The 12123-nt window shown below is 49.5% G+C and overlaps 1 protein-coding gene across 2 annotated transcripts in view; it reads left to right on the forward strand.

The window, feature by feature from the left end:
• Window positions 1-532: 532 nt before the first annotated feature.
• LOC147702568 (uncharacterized) overlaps window positions 533-12123 on the forward strand; it is a 56691-nt gene continuing 45100 nt past the window's right edge. For both annotated transcript variants that reach the window (XM_086931231.1, XM_086931232.1), the window contains exon 1: window positions 533-795. In XM_086931231.1, the coding sequence (XP_086787357.1) occupies window positions 720-795 (76 nt within the window). In that variant the 5' untranslated portion in view covers window positions 533-719. The remainder of the gene's footprint in view (window positions 796-12123) is intronic.

Raw genomic sequence — 12123 nt, forward strand, 5'->3', positions numbered from 1 at the left:
CTCCGAGTATGTTACTCCCTCTATGTCCCCGCCCGTTTCTCTGGCATCCCTCTCCTACCAGAGGCAAACGCAAAGTGATGGAGCCAGCTGCAGGGTGTGAGCCTGGGCCCCGAGTCTCTCATAACTCATAGATTGTCATGGCCCTTGGGCTGAATGGGGCTCCTTTCAAGGATTAGGGCATCCGGTGTAGGTTTAGGGGGTCCCTTGCAGTGGTCTGCGTTACGCCATCAGCCTCCCATAGTATCCTCTCCCAGTTCCCCTTCCTCTGTCCCCGGCAGGGCTCCGCGGTCTCTCTGTTCTTTCAGTGCATTCAAGTCCCTGCCTGGGAATGTGCCACCCACGAGTCCTCGCGGCCACCCCCTGACACCCCCGGCATCAAACCTAGTCCAACTCGAACTAGTACCGTCCTCTCCCGGAGGCCACCGCTCCTAGCCCCGAACTCGCAGGCCCCGCCCCCTCCATTGTGCCCCCCCCCCCATGTCTCGGTCTCCCCGCTCTTCGCGGGGTCTCTGCCCCGCCCGGTGCGAGACAGGCTGGGTCCAGCTGTTGCCATCACTGTCTCCGCCGGCCCGACCCCCCCTCGGGAGGGCGGGGGGCGGGGCAGTGAGTGTATTTTTACAGCAGGAGGTGGGCAAGTGACAGGCATTCTACACACATCTGGACCGAGTCAGCAGCGCTCCGCAGTCGGAGGGGGCATCTCCGAGCTCCGTTCCTGAGTGATGGTTGTGAGCATGGCCCGGGCTCCTGCCAGGCTGCCGCCGCCCTGGACCCTGCTTCTGCTGGTGCCAATGATGGGTAAGAAGGGCTCTTTGGGGCATGAGGGGAAGGGGCCGTAATACTTTGTACTGCCCTGCAACTCTTTGGCCATGCCTCTCGGGACAGTCGGATGACGGCCACGGGGATGGGTACTGGGGGCCCTTCTTTCGGGGGTGCAGTAACGCACCCACTCCTCAGGAGGACAGCGCAGGCCAGCGCCACATTCTAAGAGAGAGAGACGTGAGCTACCTCACTAGCGGTGACAGAGTGACGGTCTGTGGGGCATCTGAGGGGAACAGTGGCAGGGGCCCTCTCTCTAGGAGGGACACAAGTCGTTAGGCTCCCTCCAGAAGGGACGGTGAGCAGCCATCTAGTCAGGAGTGACAGACAGGCGTCCTGGGGTCCCTTCCCAGGTGGGACGGATAGACACCTTTCCCAGGTAGGCAGTTCGAGGCTCCCTCCGGGGACGTTCGAGGCTCCCTCCAGGGGCAGAGCCAGAGAGCGGACGTCCCTGCAGGGGTCTGCCCGATCACAGTACCTCGGCCCCTTCTCACAGATCCTTCGGCTGAGGCGGGGCCTCCCAGGGAGGCCTCTAGCTTAGGAATGTTTCTCCAGCGCAGCCAAAATAACAGTAAGTGAAGTAAGAGCCGTAATGTCATCCCTGGAAAGCGGAGGGGCTGCGCCTCCGTCCCGCCTCTGAACATGGTCCTAGTTCGATGGTGGTGGGGGCTCTCGCTTCACGGTTGAACAACACCGTTTCACTTCATTGCTGCTAGAGTGGCGATTTCCCCACTCCCCACATGTATTAACCCTTTACAATCCTCGTGTTAGGGACACCGGGGAGGGACTGAGCGGTAAACCCAAAGACACGTGTTCTTGTGAAGGGCCCTGCTTGATCTGCATATGGCCATGTCTGAACTGGGGTGCTGTGGAGTGCAAAGAAACGGTGGATTTAGGCCCAGATCTCTGTACTGGGGTGAATGTATGACATTGTTCTGCATTCTGTCCATCAACTGTGGTTTTGCTTGTGCAAGGCCCGTGCACACTGGAACAAGCAATGTCTCCATGAGAGCGAGGAGAGTGTCAGCTCACGGGAAAGTCACTAACTTTCGGGCTCGGATCCCCACTCACTGCCACACCCCCACTCTGACACTCCGGAGGTGACCCGTGGTTCCTGGAAATGGTCCTAGCGCATTGAAACGGAATTTGTAGCGTCATGATAATAATCATATCTCAAAAGCCTGTGTACTTAGGAAGGCCCCCGTCCTCTTTGGGACCACACACCTTAATGAGATCTGCATTTGCAGCAAATAAACAAAGGTCCCGTTTATGTCCTGGCTGGGTCACGTTTATGACCCAATGCAGGGTCGCTGGTAATGGTGCAAAGGATGCACAGAAGGTGTTTATTCGTGCCGGAGACATAGCTGAGATCACACATGGGATCCCTGGGCGCGCTACCATTCCATTCCCCATGGAAACATGTGATGCTCTTCGGCACACAGGTCATGCTCTCAGGGAGACCGGGAAAATACTAGTTTATCAGGGACACGGTCTCTGTCTGCAGGGAAACAGGTGGTCTAGATGCCTTGATGACCACAACTGGAGATCTGAGGAGTGCAGGTGATGTGAGCAGGGTCACACGTTGTATTCTCAGTCTCAGGGCAGGGTTCTCAAGCACACACAAGATTCCCAGGGCCCGAGTGATGTCCTCAGGGACACGGCGAGTACTGCCAGGTCTCTTTGGAGTAGTAGACGGTATTGTAACCAATCACATTTCAGACCCAATACTTCAATGAGTAATATTCTTTTGCAGTTTTATGTAGCACGAACTGGACCCGAGGGTATTGGAGCACTTTACACGAGCGCCAGTCAATTACACAAGGACACACTCATTTTCGGTAGACCCTGAGAGATTAAGTTATTTGTCCTGAATCACAGGATGTTTAGCCAACGCGAGACTTGAACATGGTTCCTCAGCGCCAAAGTCGACAGCTCTGGCCATTACGCCACTTCCATCTGTAAACGAAGTCTGCATTCTCATCAAGGGAAAGGGATTACAAGTGCTGATTGTTTCAGCAGAGTAACACGTGTGGCAGATTTAGGTCTGTGTGGTGCAGTTCTTTGAAAAAACACGTTTTTTTTTTGGTTTACGCAGATGGAGGGGTCATTTCAATGGGCTCGCGGATCTGCCGTGGTCCAGTGTGCAGCGACCCCTTTAGTCGCTCTAGGTCAGAGGTGACCAATGGGGTGACGGAGGGTTTAGGCGTTTAATCCCTCTTCTATGCCTCTATCCTCTGCCCCTACTTGCATCCTGACCGGACTGATGCAGCGTCATCAAGGCCCCGATACTTCCTTGGGATAAGTACCCCCCTCTCCGTGTGCCCCCCTGTCCTGACTGGCCTTTGCCTACCCCTTCTAATGACCCTTCCCTCAGACTCCTCTCTGCCCTGTCCCCGTTCACTTTACTTGTAAATCAGTGTGAAGTAAATGCTGTCCCGGCGAGAACCAGCCTCACCGATCATCCATTCCTCCACCCACCTTCACTGTGAGAGGAGTTCATGCCTTCTCCCTCCCTTGCTTCTGAATTACGTCCCGCACTTACTTTGTAAGTAGTTGCTCGACTTGTCGTAAAACAACATCTTTTTTGTATTGTATTTTTATTTCACTGCGCCATCGATGGCTCCCTTAACTGGCCAGGAGTCCATCCTCCGCACCTTACATTAGCTTCAAGATTTCTATCCTAGACCCCCGCCCCCTCCTGCAACATAACCTAGTTTGCCCCCTGCTTGCACCCTCATCACACACTCCGTGTTCTCTCGGGACCACAAGGTAAAGATGCGTCAGTTCACAAGACACAGATATTTAGGAAAAGGTTTATTGTGCACGTTCACATCACATTCACTATGCTGTCGGTCCCTTTCTCTGGTCCTTGGCCGGATGTGACGTCTAGGCAGTACCGGTGTTTGGTACTGTTGTCTCCTCACAGGCCGTGGCCCTGGTGCTGCAGCTTCCGTGGTCAGCCGGGACTCCCCATGTCTGACTCCGGGGTGTTAGTCTCGGGTTCAGAGATGCCAGGCGAGCACATTATACGCATGGATCTTTCTGTTAGGAAAAGGAAACACAAGCTGCTGTTTGGTGCTAACTGCGTGCAGAAATCTCTACTCTTTCATCCTCTCAGGTATCTGAGCTGATTTTACTCCTGGCCTTGCAGAACTCGTAGACTTTTCGTATATCATTTCCGTGCATATGTAAATTATACGTCGACTTGCCAAGCTTCTCGTGTTCAGAGCTTTGATGCCGTCTGGGGCTGGGTTGGCACGATATCCAAGAGCTATTTAAATATCAATGCAAAGCAGAGTTGACTGCGAGACCCCTGCAGTCCGGGGGTGGGTGGCAGGGGGTCGTAGTTCAGAGTGCACTTCCTGTTAACATTTCATATATTTAAGAGCTGGGCACCGCTGTCCATTGGGATAAAGGTCTGTGTAGATTTCAGCCAAGAGCCATGATCTATTGTCTAGGTACACACAGTCTATGGACAGACTCAGAGGGGCGCTGCACCCAGGGCATGGCATGCATTCACATGGCATCTACGGCTGACGTACAGACAGTTCATCACCACCCCCTTTTCTGAATCGTTTTTGGCCACTATAGGTGTGGCAGGGTATACTCAGACATGAGTCCCTTTCTCACTGCACCATCAGGATTCAAGCAAGCCGGGCCGACGACGGCTGAAATGCCAGAAACCGGTCCCTGGTAGCTTGTCTCCTTTCTGGTGAAGAATTGGCTTGGTAGTTTAGTCTGCCCTGTTCCCATGATGCACTGGGCCAGGGACAGACTGATTTGCATATAGCCAGGTTCTGAGCTGGGATGGTGCAGTGAGATAAATACCGGTGATGGATCAAGCCCTGATCTTTGGACTGGGTAAGAGTGGTCTGCTTAATTCAGACACTCTGTTCATCACCACCCCCTTTTCTGGACATACAGACACCAGCATCTTTGGCCTGACAGGCAGACTTATGATATCCGTGGCTTGTACGCATCCACCTTCTATGGCCTTACATGTATGCATATGGCATTTGTGGTCTGACATGCATGCACATGCCATCTATGGCATGATATGCACGCACATGGCTTCAATTTCTTGACATGCATGCATGCACATTCTATGGTCTACCAGGGATGCACATGACATCTATGGTCTAACATGCATGCACATGACATCTATGACTTGATATGCAGACACATGGCATCCATGGCATGATATACAGGCACGTGACATTGATGGCTTGATATGCAGGCACATGAGATCTATGACCTCTCATGCATGCATATGACATCTATGGCCTGACATTAAGGCATACACTGTCTGTAGCCTAAGATGCAGTCACAGGGCATCTGCGGCTGACATATAGACACCAGCATCTTTGGCCTTACAGGCAGACTTATGATATCCGTGACTTGTACGCATCCACCTTCTATGGCCTTACATGTTTGCATATGGCATTTGTGGTCTGACATGCATGCACATGCCATCTATGGCGTGATATGCACGCACATGGCACCTATTTCTTGACATGCATGCATGCACATTCTATGGTCTACCAGGGATGCACATGACATCTATGGTCTAACATGCATGCACATGACATCTATGACTTGATATGCAGGCACATGGCATCCATGGCATGATATACAGGCACATGACATTGATGGCTTGATATGCAGGCACATGACATCTATGACCTCTCATGCATGCATATGACATCTATGGCTTAACATTAAGGCATACACAGCCTAAGATGCAGTCACAGGGCATCTGCGGCCTGACATAGAAATGAACTTTTGGGATGTGATGTGTCTTCCTTCTTTTAAAGGGACCTCTGTCACAGGGTTTCTTGGTACTGTTCTCGTTTGATGGTTGGGTGCCCTGAACTTAATTATGAAAGGTATCTGATGATTTAATATTTTTCTATGCAGTAAACATTTTGGGGATGGCTCACACCTGCGCAGTCTGTCGGTAACTTCAGTCTTGTTTTACTGCCTGGGTTCCAGTGTCAGGGTTAGTATTGCACAGTGTGTGAGGACGTCAGCATGCGTGTGTGGGTGCTGGATGACAAGGGAGAGTCTAAGCCTAGGTTGGCATCTCACTTCCCCAGAGTTGAAGACTGGCCTCTTCTAGTGCGCACTCAGCCTTTAGGGCTTGACATGGAAATTAATGTCAGTCCTGTCCTCCAGAGTCGCTAGCGCCCAGAAGCTTATCACTCTGCCACCAACAGACCGACATGGACCGTATTTGGAGCATCCTGCCAGCTGGCTTCTGCCTGCACAAGCTCCCAGAACCTGCAACTTCTTGCTAAGCATATGACTTATTATGATGGATGCACCCTTCTGATTGGTTCTTTTAGAATGGCCTCAAAAATTGGAGGTACCCCTGTTACTTGCGACAGGTGGGGGAACTGAACACTAGAAAATGAGTAGGGGCCCTGTCTTTGTAGTTCCAAATTCAAAGTATCCTCATCAGTTGATAAGGAAGATTTAATACTTAAGGGTTTGTACAATAGAGTTACTCTAATAGTAACTATAGCAGGGCAATAACAAGTAGACAAGTGGACTTAAGATAATAAGGCTAATAACAGTAATAGAACAAAAATTTTTGAATTCAAAACATAAAATTTATTACCTCCCGAACGGGTTACAATCTAAAACATGGTTAAAATCAATGCAAACACGCCACCCAAGAGTGGTCAAGTATGGCACAATTCTGTTTTAAAAGGACAATTACACAAGTGAACACAGTCGACGCAGCGTTTCGGTGTTTTTCTGTCTTCACACCTTCCTCAGGACGTTCACACACAAAAATTGATATCTTATAACTGGATGAGATGAATCTATGTAATCACATCATTCGGTAGATGCTCTGTTCGTGGCGGTTTTCTACTCGCGTCAAACTTTTTTAAAAAAAGGTAGTGCAGAAATTCAACATGCCCGGAGGAGCCACCGAAGTAGATTGGGGTAAACACCTGTTTCGTGATTCAGGTTGTCTTTGATAATTTCACGGCTTCTATTAATTGTCTGATGTGACTGTTCCTCTTAGGGTTAAAGAAGCCCGTATCTGCCTCTTCTTTGCTACAGCCGGCCTCCCTGCTCCTCCGTGCTTCACCGTTTTCTCCGTGTTGATGTAGATTCTACATCAACACGGAGAAAACGGTGAAGCACGGAGGAGCAGGGAGGCCGGCTGTAGCAAAGAAGAGGCAGATACGGGCTTCTTTAACCCTAAGAGGAACAGTCACATCAGACAATTAATAGAAGCCGTGAAATTATCAAAGACAACCTGAATCACGAAACAGGTGTTTACCCCAATCTACTTCGGTGGCTCCTCCGGGCATGTTGAATTTCTGCACTACCTTTTTTTAAAAAAGTTTGACGCGAGTAGAAAACCGCCACGAACAGAGCATCTACCGAATGATGTGATTACATAGATTCATCTCATCCAGTTATAAGATATCAATTTTTGTGTGTGAACGTCCTGAGGAAGGTGTGAAGACAGAAAAACACCGAAACGCTGCGTCGACTGTGTTCACTTGTGTAATTGTCCTTTTAAAACAGAATTGTGCCATACTTGACCACTCTTGGGTGGCGTGTTTGCATTGATTTTAACCATGTTTTAGATTGTAACCCGTTCGGGAGGTAATAAATTTTATGTTTTGAATTCAAAAATTTTTGTTCTATTACTGTTATTAGCCTTATTATCTTAAGTCCACTTGTCTACTTGTTATTGCCCTGCTATAGTTACTATTAGAGTAACTCTATTGTACAAACCCTTAAGTATTAAATCTTCCTTATCAACTGATGAGGATACTTTGAATTTGGAACTACAAAGACAGGGCCCCTACTCATTTTCTAGTGTTCTTTTAGAATGGCACCAGCTGCTGTTCTTCCTTATCAAGTGCTCTGATTAAGGTGGGGGTCAGAGTGCTGACTCACTCTCCTTCCATCGTATTCTCTCCTTCCAGTTCAGTCTGTATTACTCTCTTTTGTTTGCACATTACTTGGCCTGATGCATTTTCATGATCTGCCAAGTCAGCGTTGGTTGGCTCTTTCCCTTTCATTTTTATTAGTAATGTATTGTTTTTAATAATACATGGGATCTTGCTCCTTCATATCCCAATGGCTTCTTCCACATCTACCAACCTGCCAGAGGGGCATTGTCTGCAGGACACATATTTTGCCCAGTTCTGATCCTTGCCTGATTTTGAGTTTTCTTCTTTTGCCAGGTTCCTAGTTTTCTCATTTGTTCACACATTTGTTTACTATTTTTACATCAGCCCGTTGGATAAAAGTGCTCATTTAAATTCAAATAAATGTTTGATGCTAAGACGCGAGTAGAAGGCATTCAAGTTTTGCTACGGGACCCACCTAAAGCCGGCTGGCAAGATGAGAAATAGAGGACGAATGAGATCAGTTCCCTCACTAGGTACAGGGAAGCCCTCTGCACACAGTTAGAAGCCAATATCAGCCCAGATACGGTCTCATTCTGCATGGGTTTTTTGATTTGGCTTCAGATTTTGCCACTATGCATATGTTTTTATGTGATATTTATATTGTACAAACTTAATGATAAGGAATCAGAGATCTGGACAGAATCACAGGTGCAGTCAAGAAGTAATTATTACTTCGGGTTGATGTAGCGTTTTTTAACAAAGTACATCTCAACTCTTTCCTACAGTGGAGTCAGGCTGGGGCAGTTCTGCTAAAAGGCTGTTGTTCCAGATTCTGGGTGTGTAAATAGAGATGGCTGCCTTATTCTTTCAGTTGTGCACTTCTTCAACTCCACTCTGATGGCGACATGGTTGTCGTTGGGCCTAAAGCCACCGGAGGTGCCGAGTTTGTCAGCCAACTTGGCAGATGTGCCAGTTGTGATAGCTTTGTTGATGATGAAGCTATTTTTGAAGATGCGAGTTGGTGCGGGCCAGCAGGGGGAGCCAGAGGAGTTCCCTCAGATTGGGACTGATATGGCCATAATTCCTCAGGTCCTTGAAGAGGTGTGCTTCTGCTTGTATGACGGCCCTAAGGAGGCCAATATGGAGTCTGAGAGGCTGTGCAGGAGGACATTGCTATCACCCAGCTATGGAAGCAAGAGACTCGAACAGCAGTTATGAAGTCACGTTCTGGGAGGAACCGTTCCCTTTATGTCCTTCATACAGAGAGAGCAGGTACCGGGCTATGCTTGGTTTTCATGGTGATGGGTCCCTTGAGGGTGAGGTCCGCACTGAGGGTGAATCTGAGTGTCTTGATGGCGGTTGAAAGTTGGGGTTTGACCTCAACCAGGTTCTTGATGTTGATTTTGTAGGAAATCATTTCCAGGCATTTACTATTCTGACTCTGAAGAACTTCTTACCTGAATTTTGAAGTTTCCCTTGTGATCTGTTTATGCTAAAGAAGTCATTTTTATGACGATTATTATCATCATTGCAGCGTATATTAAGATTATTGTTATTATAATTATTACCCACAATATTCTTTTCACTGTTACCCATGACTCGGCTGTTCTTGCATCCTGACCTCAGTTTTGAGTCACCCCTGAGGATTCTTTATCACATGACTCCTCCGTCGATAGCCTCTAAGTCCTTGAATTTGGAGCTATTTTGAGAGAGTAAGAAGGGTACCTCAAATTCTAAAAGTTGGCATATGGAATATTTACATAACCTGCTGCTAAACAGGCTTGGCAGTTGAACAGGTGGTCCAACTACTGAAGAGTCGTGACTGCTTCTTCTTGTGGACTACTTTCAATAAGTGGATTTTCCCCATCGTCCTTAGATTGCTGTTTGACCTGGAAGCAATGTAGGAATCTCATGGAAATTCTAGGAATAATATAATTAATATTTAACCAGTTCGCTAGGTGGGATATTACGTTATTTGACTAGGACTACGTTGCAGGAAGAGGTAACTCATAGCATTTGACCTCGAGACTCACAGGGAGTGCACATGACTAAAATAATTGTTCCTGGCTGATATAGTGGTGTCACAGGGGCAGCAATCACTGACCCCTGCCCCAGCATCCGCCCTCACGTCTGCACTTGCATAAGTCGCAGGAGTGTCTTGATTCACCTTCACTGGTGCAAGGTGTGTTATGGGGATGTACGGGGTTACAAGGGCTGGAGAAGGCTTTCGAAGAGTAGGTCCTCCTAGGCAGGAGCTGACTCTGCACGTGAGCACTGCCGCCCTGTGGACTCTTGTCTCCTGCTCTCAGCCTGTAGCTCCAGCTGTAACTTCACACGTTTGACTCAGGGGTCAGCCCCCAGACTCCATCTCCTGTTCGAGGTGCAACTTCACACGTGGGAGCTCTGTGGACTCCGGCGCCTGCTCTCAGCCTGTAGCTCAGGCAGAGGTGTAACTTTAGACTGATGCTTGCAGGAGTAAACCCTGTAGACTCATTCGCTTCCTCTTAGCGTGAAGCTCTGGCTGAGGTGTAACTTCATACTAGCGCCTGCATAAGTAAGCCCTGTGGGCTCCATCTCCCAGTCTCCATCTGTAGGCGCGCCTGAGGTGTAGCTTCACAGGGATGATCCATCTAGACCCCACCTCCTGCTCTGGCAGAGGTGTACCTTCACACTGAGGACTGCAGGAGTGAGCCCTGTAGACTTCATCCCCTGCTCTCAGTCTGTAGGCGCGCCTGAGGTGTGACTTTTTCATTGATGACAGCAGGGGCGAGCGATCAACCTCACTAGCCCGGCGTGCGTCTGGAGGTCTCTATTAACAATGAAAAAGTAACTTGTGGGTCTCTTTTATTCGTCAGGAGGAGAATCATTGTGTTCTAGTTACAGATGAGCACTCTAGTGCTGAAGGTAGAATGCAGAGGGAGAACTTGTAAGCTATGGATTGCCGCCCCCATGGCTTCCGCTAGGGGCCGCTCGCGGGAGCAGCTAAGCAGTCTCCTGCTCACCTGCCGGGCGACTCGGGCACAAAGTCCTAAACACGCCTTCACTGCGGCAGGTGATAAGGGCTGGGATGATGATGGGTAGAGGGCCATGAAAAGTGACCCGCCCCTCCCTTCAGCATAAAATAATGCATGTACCACCAGACACGTCCTGGTTGACAATCTATTTCCATTTAATTGTGTTGTATTTATTCCGACTTTAGGGGAAGAAGGGCTGCGTCTTTTCGTCCGCGGGATTGCAGTGCCGGCTGCAGTGCCTCTGCACAGTAGCTGTACCACTAAACATATTTTTACAGCGGGGTTTGATGAGAGCTGACCAAAACACAGACACGCCTTGTTGTTCTAGGATTCGCTTGAGGTCTTGGAGGGAGACGGTGATTCTAAGTTTCTAAAACAGTGGAATTACGTTTAACGGCCTCCCGTTCCAGCAGTGACACATCTGGGCACCGCAGGGTGTTGTGCAGCCGCACCCTCTGAGCAAGAGTGCCCCCGTGAGTGAAGACATCAATGCCCAGGAAGAGAGGTCTGCGGGGGTGATGTTAGTGAAGTCTAAGGCACGCGGCTACTTTCAGACTAGGCAAGGCACACATTCCAGAAGTCAAACTGCATACACGTTGCTGCACTTACGGTAGGCCGTGCTGCCCATGTACTCGAGGGCCTGGGCAAAGATGGCGCCTGCTGGCACCCAATCAATGATAAGTAGCCATGGGTAGGCGCAGAGGTGGGCCCCTCGCTGGCTGTGCACAGTATTCACGCTATACCGAATAATCGGCGTGCACTTGCTAGTCGTTATGTTATGTTATGTTATGTTATGTTATGTTATGTTATGTTATGTTATGTTATGTTATGTTAATGTATTTCTTCTATAGCTCGGCTACTCCTAGGAGCATCCCGGCGCGTCCCTTCTGAAGGGGGCTTTGCAGGCAGTGGTAGTGTCAGATCTAGTTTGCATAAAGCGTGTATCTGTCTAGGGTGGCACAGTTGGTGAACACTGCTGGGCTGGGAATGTTACCCCGAGCGCCTTTGCCACTAGTCTGAACTGTGTGCGAGCATCCCTCATATCACCTTATCTGCAGCACATGCGACGTCAAGCTCCAAAGACAGGCCTGGGCCCGGCCTGTGTTGTTGGTCCTTCTGCTGAGCTCGGCAGTGTCAGAAAGCTCTCATCCAAGCTTTCATCTGAAGAGGAATCGAAAGCACCAGCTCGGCACCGCCGCTCGGAGCATCGGCCGCGTGCCCCGGACCCGAGAATAGCCCGGTGCGGGGAACAACACTCAGCAGCCGCACCATCCTTCCGCGGCCCCGCTTTCACTTCTGTGTCACAGATCTGTGCTGGGGTCAAGATCGCGGTCACTCACCACACTGTCCTGTCCTGGAACCGACCCCGGGCTTCAGAGGGACTTTAAAACCATCCCACGTGGTGTCTCTGG

This window comes from Lissotriton vulgaris, chromosome 7 (genome assembly GCF_964263255.1).
Source record: "Lissotriton vulgaris chromosome 7, aLisVul1.2, whole genome shotgun sequence".
Classification (NCBI taxonomy): domain Eukaryota; kingdom Metazoa; phylum Chordata; class Amphibia; order Caudata; family Salamandridae; genus Lissotriton; species Lissotriton vulgaris.